Genomic DNA, 23054 nt, shown 5'->3' on the forward strand with positions numbered 1-23054 from the left:
CCAGGAGATTTTGGGATTTATAGTAAATTTATCATTTGGGGCCCTCGAGTATTCACTGTGCTTGGTACTGAGTGGGCCATTTCAATCTGGAGGCCCGTGGTCTTCAGTCCTGGGGAATTTTCTTGCAATATTTCTTCAAGAATCTCTTCTTATTGTTTACCTCCAGTTGCCCGCCTCTTTGTTTTCTGTTCTATTTTCCAGAACACTTCTTCGGCTCTGTCTTCTAACTTTTCTACTCAGTTTTTTGTTTGCTTATTTGTTTCTGCTCTTTATATATATTCTTCGTTCCCAAGAGCTCTTCCTGCTTTTCCAAATCCTCCTTATTAGAACATTCTGTTCTTACATTATGGATGCCATAGATTCTCTTATTGCTTTAAGGGCACTGATGAGAGTTTTTGAGGTCTTTCAACTACCCCTGCACTTTCTTTGAGTACCATTTTTCTGGTCTCTGTCTTTCATGTTAGAAGCCTTAATCAAATGTCTGGTGATCCTTTTACTGTCTGCTCCTCTGTAAAGGGCATTGCAGAGCACACTCATCAGCAGGTGAGCCTCCTGAAGAATGGTCAGGTAGCTCTTTCACTCAAGGACCCACAAGGGTCAGTAACCACCGAGTTTTTCTCTGGCTCTCTGGCGCGGATGAGTTACCCCAGGAGGGAATTATTCTAATTTTTTTTTGCCTGGGGGTATAGGCTTGACTACCAGCATTCCATGAGCAAAGAAAAAGAAGTGGGATAGGGTTTTCACTGCTGGGCATCTAGATTTTCACTTAATCCTACTTTCCATACAGTGCTTAATCCACACCCTCACTTGTGCAGGTGTTTCTTAATCCACAGCTTCTCTGACTTAGTCTCTCCAGAGTTAATTCTTGTCTTTTGCCAAGGTGGGAGGGGGCAGTCACTTGGGTGGTCAAGCTGGAGAAGGGCTTTGAGGGTCTAATTGTTTCTCACATAAATTTTCAACCAATCTTCTCCATTTCAGCTTTGAGAAGTACTTAGTGCCTCCAATTTCTCCACATTTCTGGGTGTCTGAGGCTTAGATCAGCTCGCTTCCTATGGGTGTCCCCTCACCCTGCTGGAGGTTAGGCTTTATCCTTTTCCATTCTGGCGGTTCAGCTAAAAGTCATCCATCTGATTCCTATTTTACTAATTTTGTTGAATCTCTCACCTGCTGTCCTCTCTGCTCCCCTTCTGCTTTTGTGGTTTTACAGCTTTTCTGTTCTATTACTGTCATTTTAGTTTCAGGAAGGAAGACAGTAAATGCGTGTCAATATACCATGCTTAACAGGAAATTCATACCCTTTTCTAGCTGGCTCTTTTCACCAAAGGCATAATGAACATCTTTCCATGTCAATAGAAACGTTGCAGTGTTATTTTTAGCAGCGAATATTCCATTTCGTGACTATACCATAATTTATTTGATCACTACCTGGTTGCTGAGACCTCTACGGTGGTCTCTCTCTTCTTTTGTTATTAAAAGTTCCTCTGTGATGAGGACCCGTACAACTTAATCATTTGCAAATATCCTTAATTACATCCCTATGTTCTGCCAAAGTCCTAGAAGGAGAAGTAGTCAAATGGTACGTCCATTTCTAAGGCTGTCTGATACTTATGTGAGCAACTTACTATTAAAAATAAATAATGTCAGGCTAACACACACACACACACACACACACACACACACACACACCCCACTAAACCTTACTCGTCAGTCTGGTAAGGATTTGATTGGAGAAAAGTTTGAAACTGGTAGCGAAATGAGGTATGTCTACTCATTCCAAGAACTCCTGTGACTAATAGCTCTATTACATGTGCTAATAAAGATGTGAGTATATAAAATGACTGAACCAAGAAATGATGTTTTAATGTATACACAGATGCAGGCATATAGAACACACAGATACACACACACACACACATTTTAATACTAACCTACTTATAACCATAGCTGTTATGACAGGCTCCCAGCCTGAGTGGAGAACTGTCCTTGTGGCTGGATGTTTGGCAGCTATTATAATCCAGATAGGAGTTAGAGCCAAGAAAAAGACACCAACTAATGGAGAAATGTAGTAATACCTCTCTAAAATTAAAAAAGAGACAACATTTCAATCTCTCTTCTAACCATGGAGCAAATGTAGATATTAAAAGTTGAAGTTTCCCAGAAGATAGGATGTTATCCAACATATGCACATGCTATATTTTCTATAAACTTCAAACAAATTTAAAACAGTAGATAAGGTAAAAATATTAAATAATGTAACCAAAAACTAATACATTAATTCAACAAACATTTATGGAATTAGCTATCTGTGCTAGATGAGAACTGCAATAATAATGATGATGATAATAATAATAATAATAATAAACAGTAAGAACAAGAGTAAAAAAGCTAACATTTATTTGGCTTCTATTATTTACCAAGTACTGTGCTAAACACTTTCAACTCAACACATCAACTCATGTGACAATCCTCACAAATATGAGGTAGACACTGTCATTTCTATTTTATGAAGAACACTGAAGCTTTGGACCTTAAGAACATGGCTGAGAGACAGCAAGAGTTGGGGGGAAATGGAATCTGACATCAAAGTTAGTACTCTTAACTCTCGAGTCAAATGGGATATTGTTTTGACCCACAAAGATCTTATAGTGCAAGCATTCCAAGGAGTATTGGCCAATCAATTGATAACAGATATCCCCATATTGAATAGTGTTCCAAGCTCCAAAATAAAATAGAAAAACTAAGTTTAATAAAGTTAAACACATTTTTTCACTGCTGCACTTCTCAGAACCCTTAATATTCTAAGACAGAATATAGCACACCATGTTAACCATAGGTTGGCCAGACCACCTAGTTTCACATCTAAGTGTGACAACTTACCTTGGACAAGAAATTTAATTTCTATAAACTTCAAATTCCTTATCTATAAAATGGCAACAATAATAGTACCTATTTCATGGGGTTATTGTGAGTCTTAAGAGAATTAGTACACGTAAGTACAATAGTGCCCAGGCACCTAGCTAATATTTATTGAACACTTACTATTGTCATAATTATCATGGCCATTATCATTAACATCTTGCTATTTGGAACACACTGAGATACCAGATTGCCAGGACTTTGTTACAACCCCTTTGTGGTAAACTGTTTTACTTGATCACAACTATTCACTGTCTCTCCATTCTTGTTATATTTTCCTATAAAGTGAATATCCTTCTCTGTCTCATTGACTTTGAGTTTAGCTATTTGTCTTGCTTTGTGGACATGCTATATGTCACCTCTGAACAAAATTTTAAGTGCTTTCAGAAATGAAAGAGGTAGATTGATAGATAGATATGGGTAAATATGAACTGTTTTCAGACACTAGACAATAGGTATTGCAAAACTGTGATCCCTGAGAGAAGGGAAAGAAATGAGATAAGCCCTATAACAGCCTCAGCTCTTTGACTTAAGGCACATTCCAGACCACAGCTCAGGAAGGGAAAACTCAAGCAGAGTGATGATAGGGCAGCAGGAATTTATAGGACAAAATACTAGAGAAGAGGAAGCTCTCAGAGAAAGAGCTTGTGAACTGAATACTAAGTCAAGCATGCATAGGGTGAACTCCACAAGGCCAGGCCAAGAATAATTGGGGAGTCGTAAACTGAAAAATTCCCAGAGTTTACAAAGGGCTGGAAGTCATTCAAGAGCTAATCTTGTAGAGAAGAGAGGCCTCTTTGAGTACTGAGAAGATTTAGTAAAGACCTGAGAAGGGTCACATCTTAGTAGTAGGGCCAGCCCTAGCATAAAGTCTACTCAAGATTCACTCCAATAAAGCTTGAAACCATGCCTTGTAAGGCTCAAGCTAATCCACAATTAACTGCCTACAAGAATAAAATTAAACACTCTGTAAAGAAAACCAAAACAATTGAGCACTTAATGGTATTACATCACAATGTGTAGCACCCAACCAAAAATTATTTTTAAGTGTTTGGAATAATATTTAGTCACATTTACAAACTTAAATACTCTGAGATACTCTGTTGTACTTAGACATTTCTCATGTCTCTCAAAAGTTTCCAAGTACTTATGACAATCTTTATAAATCTAGCAAATTAAATGTACAGATACAGAAAGTCTTTAAGTTTTCATAAATTTTTATATAATGCATACAAATTTGGGAACATTTATATTTAAAATCACAAGAATAAGTCAATTACTTAATTACAAATTTAAGACAGAATTAGAAGACTGATATGTTTCTCTAATGGGTTAAGTTACAAGTATATTCAAAAATTCATGTTTTGCCTCTTCAGCATAAAACTGTTAATACCATGAGTCTGATTCTCAAATATTTTTATAGTCAATTCTAAATATCCCCAGGAATACAAGTTGCCTACCCCTTCTTAAAACAGTGACACCCCAAAACATTTTTGGTAATATCATTTTAGCTGACCAAGGTTTTACTATTATCAGAGATTTCAGCCAGGACGTTCCTGGATTCTTCTCAATGATTCTAATACTTATTGTGTATAGTAGAGGCCTCACCTTATACCTTAAAGACAGCCTTGAACTCACAGTCCTTGTAGCTTATAGTCCTAGATTTTAGTTATATGTTACTAAATTTTTCTGGCATCTCACAAAATTCTTCAATCCTTATCCAGACTCTTATCTTTAATTGAACTTTGTATTTCCTCATCTTAAAATATTTAAAGATCTTCTTGCCTATGACTAAAGATGTTTGAACTAGACAGAAACTCAATTTTTTTTTCCTAGCAGATAGGAACAAACAATTACTATAAATATTAAACTAATATCCAACCAAATTTTCTCATGGCTTTATCTAGATCACATCTTCAAAATAATTATGCTAACAAAATCCATTAAATATTTTCTCCCATTTACAGGGATATGACTAATGCTACACAGTGTCATCTTATCCATGAATTTTTATAAATGGTTGAAAAAAAAAAAACCTTTACTGAACGGATTCCCAGTTCTCCTTGTTAAAACATTAACAATGTTAATGTTAAACATTAATGTTATGTTAAATAACATCCCAATTAGGAGGCATTCTTACCTCTTAAAACAACTAAGGTTGCCAACAATCTCTTTATAGGATCAAGCAGAAAACTAAAGGCAAAATCCACTAAACACAAATGAAAAGAACTATTCTGCTAGGTCAGACCATCTTAGTACTTCATTTTTAGGTCAAAAAAGGAGCACTATGCTCAGCTTTTAATTTCTTCTCAACATTAAATCTTTGGAAGGACATCTGCCGTTGAAAGAGGCACCTACCAACTCAACCCCAGGGTCATTGCTGGAACTTTCAAAGTGGGCGGAAACTTCTCAGCAAATAAACTAAAAATAATGAGTGGACAGTTCCTCAGAAAGTTAAACAGTTATCATATGACCCAGCAATTCCACTGCTAGGTAACTACCAAAAGAACTGAAGACATATGTTCATACAAAAACCTGTACAAGAATGTTCACTTTTCATAATAGCCAAAAAGTGGAAGGAACCCAAATGTCCATGGAATGGTAAATGGATAAACAAAATGTAGTATATTTACACATGGAATATTATTCAGTACTGATTCATGCTACAACACAAGCGAAGCATACTCATTGAAAGAAGCTGGATATAAAAGGTCATCCATTTTGGGGAAACGTCCAGAACAGGCAAGCAAGCAAACCCATAAGTACATAGATTACTGGTCACAGGGGCTGGGGAGTGACAGCTAACGGTTTCTTTATGAGGTGATGAAAATCTTCTGGAACAGAACATAGGTTCTATTAATAATAGGTTGTACAATCTTATGAATGTACTAAAAACCACTGAACTGCACACTTTTAAAAGGTGAATTAATTCAGTGTGGAATATAAATTGTATCTCAATTTTCAAAAATTCTAATAATGAAAAAAAAGGAGAGGCAACTACAGTCTTCAAAAATGTCAATGTCCTGGGGTGTCTAGGTAGCTCAGTCGGTTGAGCACTTGACTCTTGATTTCAGGCTAGGTCATGATCTCAGGGTCATGGGATCAAGCCCTGCGTCACCACTGGGTGTGGATCAAGCCTGCTTGGGATTCTCTCTCCCTTTCACTCTGCTCCTCCTCAGCTTGCAAATGTATGTGCTATGTCTCAAAAAAAAAAAAAAAGTCTCTGTCCTAAAGACAAAGAGAAAATATATACATCCATATATATAAAAACATATAGAGAAACAGAGACAAAGAATAAAAAAACAAAGTAAATGGGGTAAAATGTTAACATTAAGTGAATCTGAGTCCAGGGTATGCAAGATTTTTAATACTATTTTAATTTTTGCAACTATTTTATAAGCTTAAAAAGTATCTCCAAGTACGAAGAAAATGTAAACATTAAAAAAGTGGGAAAGCCATGATAAAATAAAAATTACTAAAACTGATTTACTATAAATCATTACTATCTCAATTTCCTGAGAAACCTAACATGCCCATTCCCACCAAATTATGATTATATAGGACCTTCCTATCTTTTCCCTGGCTAACATCTAACCCAATTCTGATGGCTAAATATAAGAATAGAGAAGTCTCTAAAACACTTCTCTTTGTGGGATATATTGGTGTTTTAAAGATGTCATAAAATTAAGGAATTATTTTCAGAAAACCATGAGTGACACAATTGGTGAGAAAAAATGGTCAATTAAAAGCCAACTGTGAACTTCTGCATTAACACCAAAATCTAAAATAACGTCTTCCTTCTATAGGAAATACATTTAAATAATCCTAGTCAAAATGATATTTTGTATTAATTTCTGGGTAGATCACAATGGGTGTTTTAGTTGGCTGAAATCCACATCCTAAACCTAGAACCTATGGATATTACCTTATAGGGCAAAAGAGGCTTTGCAGATGTGATTAAGTCAAGGGTTTTGAAATGCAGAAGTTACTCTGGATTATTAGGGTGAACCCAAAATGCCAGAAGATCAGAGACAAGCTAAGGAATTGGCCCCCAAAATCTCCAGAAGAAACCAGCCCTGCGGACACCTTGATTTTGGCCCTGTGCGAGTCACGTTAGACTGTTGGCCTCCAGAACTGTGAGAAAATTGATTTCTGTTATTTTAAGCCACAGAGTTGGCGGTAATTTGTTCCAGAAGCAATAGGAAATGAACACAGGTGTTCAGATAAAGCTCTGCAGAATTTGAAGCCCAATAAATGTCTGTGTGCATTAGTATTGACCCTGTGATATAAGTTGACCAGGGAAAAGTAGGAATGAACACAGCTCAAGTGGTTCAAATTGCTGTAACACTGAACTACCAACCATAACAGCCCCCTTTTGGACTCATGGCTTTCACCTTTTATTAGACTGTTGGTGGCATTTTGCAACTACTGTTACGTAACTTCATTAATAACATCCATTATTCTTACCCTAAATTTTTTTGAAATATGTAACTGCTCTGAGTGACATTTTTATATGGCACCTGTTTCTGCGTGAGCAACAAAGCAATGGGCTCTGTAAGCTGCCGATTTTTTAAATGCCCTCTGTTATAACTATCAAAATTTTCTCACTAACTTGACCTTCCAGTGATCATTCTAAACCAAGATGGTGCTGAAAATACCTGAAGAAGAGTGACAGGCAAGACAGATTTAGATTCTACTCATATCACCACTCATAGCAAGGCCATGATATTCTAGAATGTCTTGTAAATAACTAGCTGGCATCCCTGTTAGCTTCCAGACTGAAGCAACCTGAGGCTGACTGTTATTGTCCTTATGGCCCCAACTAAGCCGTCTTTTAAAAGTTAACCTCGAAGAATGAGAAATCAGTCAACATTGTGCTCAAATCTTGTCTAAAGAAGAAAAGTTGACAGTTTCTCAAATCAGTAAAATCACGTACATACAAGAATTAGATAGCCATGCAGTTATAAACAACTGATAAACATTTTTAAAATCCTCTTAAAAGTATGCAAACAAGAAAGAGAGGGCAACAATCACTGTGTATAGATGTTTCAGTTACTGGCCTAACATTATTCTTTTAATAGCTTTCAAAAGTTACTATTATTCAAACATTACTGTGTGAATGAATAAATACCTTTATATTTTGTCAGCAAGTCATACCAAAGCATATCATAGTCCAGAGCTTAGATTACTTTCTAAACTAACTTTCTATTTTCTCTTCTATTTCTAGATCTTTCCTAGCCATTTTCTGCCATTTAAATTTTTTCCTTAGGGATATTAATCCCCCTGATACTTTCTGCTAAGGCAAGATATTCTTCCAATATTTCCTTAATACCATATGCACAAAAAGCTATAATTATCCATAAAATGCAAAGAATGTTAGAAGTATCAGTGTAATGCTACAGGAATCCAGAGGAGGAAAAGATCAGTTAACATTAGGGACACGTATGAATTTAGCATTGAAAAATGAAAACTGACTGGCCTTAACGGAGGGAAAGGGAACGATGTAAGAAAGAAAAGAGAAAAATCATGGACAGTGTATGAGAATTGGTACTGGCTGAGTCTGGCAGGAGTAAATCACAGGAAAGTTTCTGCTGACTCCCAGAGGCCTAAACACCAGGCTAACATAAAATTTCAACTTTGTTAAATGAGCAGCAAAAACTTAGGTGACTACACAAAATAAAGTCAATAGGAACAAACAAAGCTCTGGGCTCATTTTGTCCTTTTAGGGGAGAACTGGAGCGGTAAAAAAGGGAAAATCCCGTCTTTACTTCGAACATCAAAAATCAGCAAATTTTATCAGGACCAAAGGAAAAGTAACACATTGAATTAACGTAGAGTGAGCTTCAGTACCTGCATCAAAACAAACAAGACAAGAGGGAAGCTGTTCAAAGTCATTTCTAAGTATCCAAAATTAGAGGTGGGGAACTAACTCAGGCTTTTTTCACAGCCCAGTCAGTTCTTTGGGACCTATGGAACCCATGGCCTCTATTCATAACAGAAGCCCAGGGCTGCCATGAAATCCTCTTATCTCTAAAGACTGCTAAGTGTTTCCAATGTAGCTCAAGAATTAAACTTTGTTTCCAAGAATCAGGTATCTCAGCAGGATGAATGGGGCCTCAGAATTTAAACGAGACTGTTCCTAATCTTTATATCCTGAATACCACAAATACTATAATGATCTTATGAGGCCCCCTAGTGCTCACAATGTAGACATGTTATAATCCAACACTGACCCCAGAAAAACCCTTCACTGTTAAATCAACTATGGAATCAATCAGCAGCCCATCAAAATAATAATAATATATATATATATATATATATATATATATATATATATATATATATATAGCACTTTAGGGAAATAAGTGACAGGTAAAATGTAAAGAACCTATTTTGATTAATTCATCTTGAATTACTTTGAGCTAACTTCCACAAGACAAGTAAAGGCCCAGAAAAGCCTAAGCAACGTTTAACAATAAAATTATTTCTCAAAATAGAAATCATTCTATTTTCCTTTTTTTTATTCATCTAGCTAAACTACTAATGTATCACATACAACCCTCAAAATAGTGAAAGCTTTAGATAGTAACACATGATTTAGTCTTTTGTAAAAAGTTCATCACTCGAGTGATTTAAAAAAACACACACACACACAGTTTATTTTAAGTCAGTACACATTACTTCCCCAAAAGTTGATTTATCTTCTGCAATATCATAATGTTAAGTCTGTATCACTGTAACAATTGTAATATTTGTTATGACATTCTTCAATAGCATTCTCTTGCTTATTTTCTTACTACTGGGACTTCGATTGAGGAGATACCAGCATCTGGGAAATGTGTTACAACTGACTTCATGTTAATTTAGGTTTCCAAGTCTGAAAATAACGTACCTTTCTTTTTGTGTATATAAGGGAACCCATCCAAGAACCACTACCAACCTTCCAGCCCCATCCCCACCCCACCCTCAAGGGTCTTGGCAAGACCTATGGAATAATACTAAGAAACCCTTTACCCCCTTGTGCTTCCCCTTTCCTTTCTCTTACCTCCTCCTCACAGTGGGAGAGACTGGTCTAATTGGTAAGACTAGGGAAAGGGGCACTAGCCATGCCTAATTCGTCTCCTTTTTCTTTTGGGATCCAGCCTATTGATGACCGCCTCCTTCCCCAATGCAGTTAATCTGTTCCTTCGGGGAGGTGAGGCCTCCAAGTCATCCAGCTACCTGCCTGTGAATGGGTGAAGGAGTCTAATAGAGTAGGTAGGTGAAGAACATTAAGTCACATTCTCTAAAACTAGCCAAAGCTAGTATTTCAATCCTTGACTTCAGTAAGAATTTCTAAACTGTATAATAGAGAAAAATATGACCAGTGATCACTCCAACAATATGAACTAAAGAAGATTATCCTTTTAATAACATTACTAATTTTCTGTACTTTATTTGACTGGGAGAAAGAAGGATTGAACATTAATTACCCTGAACATACTTGCACACACGTCATTCCTTGCATATTTCACAATAATGAAAACCCAAGACCTATGGGAACAAGATCTTACATGGAGGTCATTGATCGTTTATTGTCTTCTACCTTACATCAAGTGGACACACGTCATCTTCTAAATGAGAAGACTCTTCCTTGAACATATACATCATGTCTTATTGACTAATTTCATGCCACTCATTAAATAATTTAAGGTAATTTTATAAACTAAACAAAGCTCCCCTTAATATCTCCAAAAGTAGTAAAACGCCTGCTTTTGTTAGGTTAAATAAAGTCTTTTCTTTAGTTCAAAACCATATATGAGATCCTTACTTCTTCAAACCAAAGGTACTTTAGACTTATACCATAAACTGTATAGAATTCATGGATCATATGAGGATATATGAATAAATGTTTGCTTCTGGTTCAGCTTATAAACTATCTTTTTTTTTCTCGTAGAATTCTGTGGGTTTCTATTCTCTTTTACTTTTTTCAATTTGGCATCTAAAAATAAAACCATAAACAACTTTTAGCACTAAACCAATGCTCACAAATAATATTCATTTACATTAACAATAATCCCAAAGTACAAATTTGCATTAAAAGGATTCATTAGATTCCATATGTAATCTATTACTATTATCAGGAATCTTATATAAGATGTCTCCAACTTCACACAGCATTCAGGCTCATTTTCATGGTGACTTTTTAGTTGTTAGTAATTGCCATGTTGGTTTCTGATGGGGGGTGGGGACAATCACTAAATTTCAAGCACTGTTCTAACCTTATGCCCTGGGACACTAGTACAATGCATATATCAGAATACTGAGGGTTGACTCCTCACTGGCTACACACTTAGCGAAAGGGCAGAATTCATAGAATACTAGGCCCGTGGTCAACTTTCCTACCAGTAGGGAGTAACATGAATAGCCTCTACGATCCACAATTTTCTCATCTGAAATTAGAGATGATAATCCTTATCTTATAAAGTTTTTAAACTCCATAAAAAGAGGGAAAAAATGTGAGAAGAAAAATATATGAGAACCAGAACACATAGTAGGTATACAACAAATGGCAGTTATTGTTCTAATCAGTCTCAACCAGAGTTCTACTGCAGCTGAAGGCCACCAGGGGTTCACAGCATTGTTGTAACAATTACTTATTTAAGAAGACTCTGAATAGCACGTTATATTTAATATCAAGTCAACTTACCCAGACAGGAGTACAAACCCTGACTTATCCAAGCTAATATGGCAAGAGTTATGAGGTCACCAAAACTAGCAGCAATGGGGGTAGCAACATTATCAGGATTTATGCCAGTCTTCTTTGAACCAACAATAACCCCAACCATTATTATTCCTGGAAGAAAGAAAACTCATTACTTTTTATGCTATGATTTAGAGAAAATCAATCCCCTAAATACTGAAATATAAAAGCTAGACAAACAGTGAGCACATCATTTCCAGTTAGACTGCTTAGATAAGCTGACTAAAGCAAACAAAACATTTTACTCTAATGCTCTGGCAAAATGCCTTTCAACAAATTCCAAGTAGGGATCATAGAAGATTTGAGAAGTTCAGTGTTACATTTAGAGAACTGAAAAGCTACTGTAAAATAACATTCAAGCTGAAGTTTCAAATTTAATAACATGTATGTCTTAGATGTAATGTATATTTGTACCAAACCCAAAGATTTTATGTTAACCCTCAAATAAGGAATGAAAATATCAAAGAAAAGGTGATTCGTATTTATATGCACAGCAATTGGGAAGAAGACCAACAAAAACAGCTTTGTCTACATGGTGGTAGCCAGAATGCTTGCTTCATTTTATTATTTAAAATCGTTGAAGTATTAAGAGGGAAGTAATTAAAATTTGAACACTGGAGACCAGAACACAAAAAGCAGTCTCTATAAAGGATACTATTTAAAACCAAAGTTTCTGTCTATGAACTTCCAACTAGAGAACAGAAGATGAAAATACGACTGTGTACTTATACTCCTAGATATCTATTTTCTTGAATCATAGAAATGGGGAGGGGGATTGATAACATTTACATCCATACTCAATTGTATAGATTTTCTCATGCCAACATTTAGAGGATGCAGTGCAGAGAATATTTAAGATTAGTTCACTTATATGCTAACCATAAACCAGTATGGAAGCCTAAAAATGGCTAAGGGGAAAAAAAAAAACCAACAGAATCTCACTGCATTTTTAGACTGAAAATGACTCAAAATGATTTTAGTCTAGCATTACTCATTTTATAGATAATAAAACTGAGGTCTTGGGAGTAGAGCTCAAATTCTTGTCGAAGGTCACAGAGCTTGTAAGTAACTCTACTTCCATGTTTTCTACTACCCCAATAAAGCCACAATTATTAAAAGTAGAATCTCTGTCTTGCTTCAAATAATGTCTCACCTCTTATATTCTGGAGATGTTTTCAATCTATAGACTTACCTTTCCCATAATATCATTGTAAAAATTAAAAAAAAAGCAATAGAAAAGCTTTTAAAATGTATTATGTAATAATCAAGATGTGCTCACACAGAATCCTTTTTTCAAAGTCAGCACATTTAAAGATCAACATGGAAAGTTCTCTCAGGACAGGATGCCATCCATATCTTTTCAGCTGAAAACAAATATTTTGCCATCATGGCCCAGCGGAAAGAGCTGGGAGTCAGGAAACAGGTTTTAATACTGACTTTCTGCAAACAAGCTGATGAAATTAGGTAAGTCACCTTACCTGAGTCAGTTTTCTCACCTACAAAAGGTGGTTAATAGTATCTGCTCTCTCTACATATAAATGTCCAACTATCATAAAATTAGAACACACATTGTTCAAAGTAACAAGCTTTAAGCACATGTATTTTAAAAGTCTGAATTCTTATGATTTTGAAAATCCTAGGCAATACCAATAGTTTTTACTGAAAGCTTTTAAACAATTATTTCTAAATGAAGCAAGATTAGAAAACAGAAACGAACTTAAGGTAAAAGAAGCTAATGCTTTGACTTTTTTTTAGTGTTTCTTTATTTTGGAGGGGGGGGAAGGGGCAGAGAGCGATGGGGACAGAGGATCAGAAGCCGGCTGTGTGCTGACAGCAGAGAACTCATTGCGGGGCTCGAACTCACAAACTGTGAGATCACGACCTGAGCCGAAGTCCAACGCTTAACCAACTGAGCCACCCAGGTGCCCCAAATTTCTTTTAACCAGAAATTAATTTCCCAATAGCTTAACTTCATCCCACTTTGGCCAGTGTTAACACCACTGAATTCTGGTAATTCTACATATAGACAAGAAACTACCCTTAATAAAAGTACCAAAACAAAATGCTTGAAAATATTTTGGAAGTCAAGTCTTAATCTTAGTAAGATTCTCTAAATTCCCAGAACCTAACCAAAAAAGTTCGCTTAACAGTTTTATAATCACCTGATGTGAGAATTTTCTATTTTTCACCTTGCTGGTGATATAAGGGTAAGAAGATGACAATTGTAAAATAAAAATGATTATAATTTTATAATAAGCTAGTTCTCTAGCGTTAAGTTCTTAATAAATAAAAAGAATGATACCGCAACTGAAAAGTTTTAAGGTAGTTAACTTTTTTTAAGTTTATTTATTTGGGGGAGGGGAGGGGCAGAGAGAGAGGGAGAGAGAGGGAGAGCCCAAGCAGGCTCCATGTTGTCAGCTCAGAGCCTGATGCAGGACTTGATCCCACAAACTGTGAGATCATGACCTGAGCTGAAATCAACAGGTGGATGGTCGACCAACTGAGGTACCCAGGTGCTCCAAATGTAGTTAATTTTTAAAACTTTCTGGCTTTTTAAAAGTCTAAAGCCAGTAATATACTGTGCTGAGCATACGGTTATATTTGTATTGCCACAGAATTAGTTAAAAAAAAAAATTTTGAAATCTGAAACTTTAAAAAATTTTAACAGAGGGACTGCTTTTGAAATTCAGAATTCCTGGAATCCTTGCTACTCAAATGACAAGCCAGTAAATCCTCTGCATGATTTCCAGAAAGGAGTTTCTCAATTAATTTAATTTATAGAAACTAATGAATTATCTATTTTCTTGATCTCATTCGGGAACTCTACCAGAGTACCTAAGGCCAGGAGATAAACTCAGAAAGCCTGTTCTACATTAAGGTTTACATACAACAAATACAGGTATTTGTGAAATAAGATATTTTAGAAGTTTGTAGATAAATTTTCTCTCCTTCTTGCACTCTTGGTGGGAATGCAGGCTGGTGTGGCCACTCTACAAAACAGTATGGAGGTTCCTCAGAAAGTTAAAAATAAAACTACCCTATGATCCAGCAACTGCACTACTAGGTATTTACCCAAAGAATACAAAAATCCTCCTTCAAAGGGATACATGCACCCTGATGTTTTTAGAAGCATTATCTACAATAGCAAAACTATGGAAACAACCAAAGGGTCAATCAACTGAGGAATAAAGAAAGAATATTGTGGTATACATATATATACACCATATATATGTTATATATATATAAATGTATATTTATATATATAAATATATTTATATATTTATATATATAAATATATTTATATATTTATATACTTATATATATTTTATATATATATTATGTATATATATTTATATACTTATAAATATATATTATATTATATTATATATTATATACTTATATATATTTATATATATTTTATTTATATATTTATATACTTATATATAAATATACTTATATATAAATATATTTTTATATATACTTATAAATACTTATATATATAAATATATATATACTTATATATATACTTATATACTTATATATATATACTTATATATACTATAAGTATACCATATACTTATATATACTTATATATACTATATATACTTATATATAATATATATATATTTTTATATATATTTTATTATATATATTATAAAATATATATTTTATATATATATTTATATATTTATATACTTATATTTATATATTTATATACTTATATTTATATATTTATATACTTATATATAAATATACTTATATATATATAAACATATTTATATATACTTATGCTTATACTTATATATATAAATATATATACTTATAAATATATATTATATTATATTATATTATATTATATATATTATATACTTATATATATATTTTTATATATATTATATATATTTATATATTTATATACTTATATATAAATATACTTATATATAAATATATAAATATATTTATACATAAGTATATAAATATATTTATATATTTATGTATAGATATATATTTATATATATTTATATATATAAATATATATGTTTTATACACACACACACAATGGAATATTACTCGGCCATAAAAAATGACATCTTGCCATTCACAGCAACATGGATGGAGCTAGAGAGTATTAATGCTAAGCTAAATGAGTCAGTCAGAGAAAGACAAAGTATGATTTCACTCACATGTGGAATTTAAGAGATAAAACAAAAGAGCATAGGGAAAAGAGAGAGAGAAAGACAAACCAAGAAACAGACTCTTAACTACAGGGAACAAGGTGGTAGTTACCAGAATGGGGTTGGGCGGAAGGATGGGGGAAACAGATGAAGGGCATTAAGAGTACACTTATCACGGTGAGCACTGAGTAACGTACAGAAGTGTTGAATCACTGTATTGTACGCCTGAAACTAATATGACACTGTATGTGAACTGGGATTGAAATAAAACTTAAAATTTTTTTTCTCTGCGGTTCTTACAATGAACAGGTATCATTTCAATAAAAATAGTCGACATGGAAAATAAATTATTTGAAAGTGAAGGACGGTACAGTAGCCATTTCTAAACCCACTTACCCTGCAGAAGAGATGCAATGAAAGCAGTTGCCACACTGCTAGAGCACAAGAGTATGGAATGGTCAAGATAGTATTTCCCCTCTGGAATCCAGCCCAGTATAATTGCTGCCACAGCTGCTAGAAAACCAACCACTGTTGCCTGAACCTAAAAAATTTTTTAGAAAGTCCAACTGAATTATTCATTTCAAAACCAGTTTTTACTTCATTATGTAAATATGCATACCAAAAGTCAGAAGAAAGGATTGCATCTGGTCACTGAGCCGCATTACCGTTTGAAGAAGCCACTCTATTTTGGTTTTTAATATTCCCTAAGGCAGTGAGTTCTCGAACTGCCACGATCTGGTGCCAGTGGGTATGGAATGGGGTCCAGGAATCTGTTTTTATGAAGCACCTAAGGTGACTCTGACGGTCTAATCCACAGATCATCTACCAAGATACCAACCTTAAGACTGAAACTGAAACGTGTACCCAATCCACACGACTGTAAGTCTGACTTCAGAGGCAGTGCCGGTAAGAGACTGGATTTTATGATCAAATGATAAGAATCTGACTCTTGGATATATCACCTAATCTTGTGGCAAGTTATTTAAATTCATTCACCCAGCAAGTACTTATTTAGAATCTACCATGTAGGAGGCGCGCTCTCCTGGGTCTTGGGATACACAGTACTCAAAATAGATTTATTCCTTGTTCTCCCCCAGTTCTTATCTATTTTTTAAAGAGACATTTAAAGAATCTTTGTAAAGATTCTCTTCTCTATGAAAACACAGTTGTGCTCAATATTTGAGAAGAATTTCTAGGTGCTCACAGACTCTCTGAAGCCAGTCCATGTACTGGAATCCAGAGCCATCTCTGGCTCCCATCCTGACCAACAGCTGCAGGGAAGGAGGATGACAAGGGAAGGGTACAAAGAACAGAAGGAAAAATTAAGCTGAGATAGAAGTTATTAGAATGATGCGACGAATAATTTATACTACCACTCTTACTTAGTAAGAGTTCAGAATATTAAAAGACTAAAATGCAATATACTTTCAACTTTTAATTTATAGTAAGTAGCTTACTTGTTGTTAAATATTTTGATTATTAACCCTGCCTAGGTTCCTACAAGTTCAAGCTAGAAAAGATCACAGACATCTATAATGCAATACCATGGTTTAAAAGAAGGGGGCAGGAAGCCCAGAAAAGTTAAGTAAATTAACAAAGTTTATGCATCTGGTTAACGTTAGAGCTCAGATTAAATCACAGATTTTCTTATTTCGAATCCTGTGATCTTAGAAGCAGCTAGACAAATATTTCTTTTAAGCCCACATTCCAAAACTCATTTTATTTCTATGTCTTTGAAATACATTACATGAAATTAATTACTTTTCTGCAACCATGCGTCTCAACGTGATGTCCTAATTGAGCTAACATTAAAATAGTGAGTGTTCCCTAAGCCCACTTGCTGGAGAGTTACTAGAGGCTGCAGTCCTGTGTCTTGGGCATAGTAGGAAGTAGTGGAAGATGAAAAGACATTCACCTGAGATCAGAAGGAGCTGTAAATAATCCACATATAATCCATGATTTAGTGTATACGTAACTGACAATTTAATGTGTTCATTTAGATGAGCTCGAGTAACATTAACAGATTAAGAAAAAACTCAGTTTAAATAAATATATAACCATAATACATAAAAGGGTTAAGTTAAATTTAAAAAGATTTACTTTAAAAAAAGTAGAAAAAAAAGTACCTAAGCAATGACGTGCTAAATATTTATTTGTACAGTTATTAACTCAAGTACTCAAATTCTGGCTCTCTTACACACTTATGATTAAAAATTTACATATATATATGTATATATATATTTTAATTACATGTTTTTCAAATTTGGAAGAAACTGATCAATTTCTAGAGAAAGAAAACTTTTCAGCAGTCGTGGGTATCCATTTACTCTATCACTTTTTCATTGTACTAAATTGTTTTGAGCCCCCTGAAACAATTAAAAAAAATTTTTTTAATGTTTATTTACTTTTGAGACAGAGAGAGACAGAGCATGAACAGGGGGAGGGGCAGAGAGAGAGGAGACACAGAATCCGAAGCAGGCTTCAGGCTCTGAGCTGTCAGCACAGCTGACACGGGGCTCGAACTCACGGACCGTGAGATCATGACCTGAGCCAAAGTCGGACGCTCAACCCGACTGAGTCACCCAGGTGCCCCAAGCCCCCTGAAACAATTAAATGGTAGTTTTTATAGCACTAATATTTATTCTATTCTTACAGGTAACACCCAAGATGTATAAACCCAAGATCCATAGGCAAATATCTGCATCACTTACCTGCTTTAAAGCCAAGTTGCCAATTATTAGGTTCCACTTTTCAATGGGTGAATCCATCTTCCCGATATTTACCTGTTAAGATAGATACTTTCACATATCACTGACTAATCATATGCTTTCAACTCTGTTTTAGCAGCGTATGAAATCTTAAGCCAAAGATAATTCTTTAGTAAATCTGATGAACTCACATTTTTACTTAATATAAATCTGATTTCACTACCAGCCTTGCATCTCACATTTAGCTTGCCCAATACGTTTAGGGAAAAAAAACACTTTTTTAAAATTTAACTACTAGCCCAAAAGAACTAGCGGGCCAGTTAATACTATCCATTTGCCCACTGTTTACAACATCATCAAATGTCATCCTAACATGCCAAATTTTATGTACTGAAGCCCAATAGGAATAATCACATAATTCTGAGCTGCTAGCATTTTATTCCACATCATGAAACTAGTCTAATTTGAAGAATTAGTGACCAGAAAACCCAGGATTAAATAAGTCATTTATATGTACATAATTTATATTTGAGCCATGACTAAAACTCTTAGCAATAAAAAATTCATTCAGTTCACATATACATTTTCATTGTGTATTTCACTATTAAAATTTATGTATCTTTCTGCTAAATGGAAGAATACCCTCTTAAAAAATATCATTCAATTGCTCTATATGCTAAATCATTACTTCTCAACCATTTAGGACTCAAAACACGTATATCCAAATCTGTCGAGTTTTTCTAATGCAATCATTTGGAAAGCAGTGAACAATGTTTATTAAAAAAAAAAAATACCAAGTTGGGTTTCAATTATTCATCATCTGCTTGGTCATGGAAGGTTAAGTGAACGGGTAAGGTAGGAGATACATAGGGATTGTTATTTATCAGTAGAGTTTAGCTCACTGGCTTCAGACCAGAAGATTAAGTGCTACATCAACATTTCCACTATCAATTTGGAAAACAGATTCTATTCTTGAACCTCCTTCTGGGATCTAGTCCCAAAGTATCCAGCAATGCAAATATTAAGATTTCTCAGTTTTTCAGTATAATTATTCATGCTGCCTTTATTTGCAGATTTCTTTCCTCAGCCTGGAAATCTACATTATTCATGAAATTTGTGTTTGTAGCTCTAACAACCTGAGTCTTTCCTCCAGTGAGTAATGAGGCAGAGGTAATGTTTAAAGAGTGAAATCCACTTAGGGTTTAATATTCAGGAATAGGCATGACAGAAATTAGTGTTAGTTTTAGTAACTTTTAGAAAAAAAGTCTATAGGTATAAGAAGCAATCTAAAATGATTCCACGAAAAAGTAGAAGATGTGAAGACTCCAGGATTACTTGATAGTCAGGAGAGGTAGAGACACACATACACTAAGGTCTAGGAAAAGGTCAAGAAAGGGAGTCACAGAATGAATGAGTGCTATGGATTAGGTATGCCACTGTGCCAGATTCACTTGTACCATTGCCACAGTTCCTGCTAAAGCCTGAAGCTACCTTCCTCAAAATCCTCTCCCCTAGAGCTGCAGGTTACGGTCTGCCAGTGACAGGAGTTTGCCTAAGATTTGGAAGGCAGAAGTGAAAGAGAGGCCATTATTTCTGTAAGGTCTTGGTAATCAGACACGGTAGGCATCCAGATGTCTACCCTTGCAATACACCCATAGCTTTCTTCCTCTTCTCCAGTGCTTCAGGTTATTTCTCCGACCCTTCCATCACAGATCTCTCCTTCTCCCCCATTTGTGTAAGCCCAAATTGCTCTATTAAATTCCTTATGGCTCTCTATAAATTCCAATATATACCAGGGCGGTTCTAGTGAGCAAACCCATACTGATAGAACAATGTCACGCTATTCAATTGCTCTGTTTTGTAAATGATGAAGATCACAATTTCTAAGTCCCTTCCAGATCTATAAGTCTCTAAATCTATAGTTCTTTTAGTCTAACCTAAATAACAAGTTAATGTATGATGTGAAATAAAATATATTTCACATTTTATGAAATATAATTTATAATGAGAAATCACAATGTATTATGTGAAATAAAGTAGAATATATTCACAAATAAAAATCACCTTTTTTTGTTTTTAATTATAAAGCAAAGATTTTTAGAATAAAAAAAGACAGAGAGAGAGAAATGTTGATCCAAATTTAACCATGTAGGGAAAATACTTATGGTACGGGCGTGCATGGGAGTGGAAGTGGGAGTTTGGCAGGATACTGAAAATTGACCTGTGCTGTCCAAGAATTGGGCTGACCTAACATACTGATCAGCATGAATCATCTAAATTTTTCCAGAGTAGAGAGGAAGAATCACAAAGTGTTCTGTTTAAAGGCTTTTGCTAGACCTACTTTTATTCAATTAGCTGACCTGAATATCCTGGCTAGAAAATCTGAGAACTCAGAATGTGATATAGTGGAATATGATCTGATAAAGACTTCTATATGACCTGGGTTAATATTTTTAAATTGATATGTATTTTATATATTTTAAATATATATATTTTATGTATTTTAAATATTTTAATATTTATATACAACCTGGCCAATATTTTTGCAAAGACACTAGTTAATTTTTTTTTAATGTTTATTTTTGAGAGAGAGAGACAGAGTGCAAGCGGGGGAGGTGCAGAGAGAGAGAGGGAGACACAGAATCCGAAGCAGGCTCCAGGCTCTGAGCTGTCAGCACAGAGCCCAACGTGGGGCTCGAACTCAGGAACCATGAGATCATGACCTGAGCCAAAGTCAGATGCTTAACCGACAGAGCCACCCAGGCGCCCCGACACTAGTTAATTTTTAAGGAAAGAGAGCTGAGGTGTCCAGAGCCTGAAGATGTTTTGGCCAACACTGTGGCTTTAATTTTTTTTTTTTTTAACGTTTGTTTTTGACAGAGAGAGAGACAGAGACAGAGTATGAGCGGGGAATGAGCAGACAGAGAGAGAGAGAGAGACACAGAATCCGAAGCAGGCTCCAGGCTCTGAGCTGTCAGCACAGAGCCCGATGCGGGGCTCTAACTCATGAACCATGAGATCATGACCTGAGCCGAAGTCTGATGCTTTAACCGACTGAGCCACCCAAGAGCCCCATTAATGTTTTTAATCTAAATGCCTTAGCTTGAGCCTGAAATCCCTACTTTTTATAATCCCTACACCTTTTTCTCCATAGATGTATATGTTACTTTTCTGACCCTGAAGCACATGAATTACAGATAGGCTTTAAAATTTACTGGGACCAAAGATAAAAGTAGGTTGGAATGACCTTGAAAGTACAGATTTACAAATATAGTTACTATACTTGGTATTGGAAAAAAATATATTTAATATGTAAATAGATGAAACAAGGGTAATGAAAGTCTCCACTGAAGTATTAGTCTTAAATATATATATATTAAATACGTGCTCCAGGGGCACCTGGCTTGCTCAGTCAGTTAAGTGACTAATTCTTTGACTTTGGCTCAGGTCATGATCTCACAGTTCATGAGTTCAAGCCCCATATCAGACTCTGTGCTGACAGCACAAAGCCTGCTTGGGATTCTCTGTCCCCTCTCTCCCTGCCCCTCCCCTACTCATGCTTGTGCACGTGCGCACACACTCTCTCTCTCCCCTGCACCTGTGTAGTTTAATTGTCAGCCAAATATTTAAGCAGAACTTATGCCCAGATTTTGGGGCTCATCCTTTCTACAGTTCTATTGCTGCTGGGATTTCCCCATAAATTTCTACCTGCTCTGTCAGCTCCAAGCTCTGTTATCTAATAATTCAAGACAATAAAACTTCAGCTTTCTGCCACTATACCTATGCACGAGTCACAAAAGGCATTTGACCAACAAAAGCAAAAAAACTCACAAATCTTAACCAGTGTATTTGTCTTTCAAGAACAGGCCCCTCTCATGCTTCTATTTAGTTGTGTGTTTTGTTTTTTCGTTTTTTGTTAGACTTCCTGACCTCTGTCACCTCAAACTGGTAAGACTGTGGGGTTTCTGCCACATGAGATCCAGGGACTGGGGAAACTTCCTCAGGCAAAAAAAAAGCTACAAACTTTGCAATCCTTACTCATTGCAGACATGGTCCTTTAAGGGTGACCTCTCGTTTCTACCTGCTTTTAATTACTTTCTATTGCCTTCACATAGTTTGTCTAGGTTTTCTAATTGTTATTCTCTGGGAAGGGTCACTCACTATTTCATTCCGCCATTATATGGAATTAGAAACCATATTACATACTTTTACATGCTTGAAATATTTCATAAAACATAATATGGTAAAACACATATATGTACACACACACCCTAATAATATCTTCCTGAATGTGCAGGGGTGATGCCTATGCTCATAATCTTGAATGCAGTAATGGTTTCACATGTACACACTACGTATTGAAGCTCATCAAATTGTAAACTTTGAATTTGTGTAGTCGATTTGTGTCAATTATACCTCAATAAAGCTTCAAAGAAAGGGGGGAGTTAAAAATCTCGATGACTGAAACGGTTTAAGTTATACATAAGTAGTACACTCCACAAACCTATGGCT

General features: G+C 35.2%; 1 protein-coding gene across 4 annotated transcripts in view; it reads right to left on the reverse strand.

Moving 5' to 3' along the window:
• SLC41A2 (solute carrier family 41 member 2) overlaps positions 1–23054 on the reverse strand; it is a 125247-nt gene that overhangs the window by 48614 nt on the left and 53579 nt on the right. For all 4 annotated transcript variants that reach the window (XM_043562383.1, XM_043562381.1, XM_043562380.1 and 1 more), the window contains exons 4-7: positions 18546–18617; positions 16231–16375; positions 11606–11752; positions 1929–2076 (exon numbers count right to left, since the gene is read on the reverse strand). In XM_043562383.1, coding sequence (XP_043418318.1) covers positions 1929–2076; positions 11606–11752; positions 16231–16375; positions 18546–18617 — 512 coding nt within the window. The remainder of the gene's footprint in view (positions 1–1928; positions 2077–11605; positions 11753–16230; positions 16376–18545; positions 18618–23054) is intronic.

This window comes from Prionailurus bengalensis, chromosome B4 (assembly GCF_016509475.1).
Source record: "Prionailurus bengalensis isolate Pbe53 chromosome B4, Fcat_Pben_1.1_paternal_pri, whole genome shotgun sequence".
NCBI classification, from domain to species: domain Eukaryota; kingdom Metazoa; phylum Chordata; class Mammalia; order Carnivora; family Felidae; genus Prionailurus; species Prionailurus bengalensis.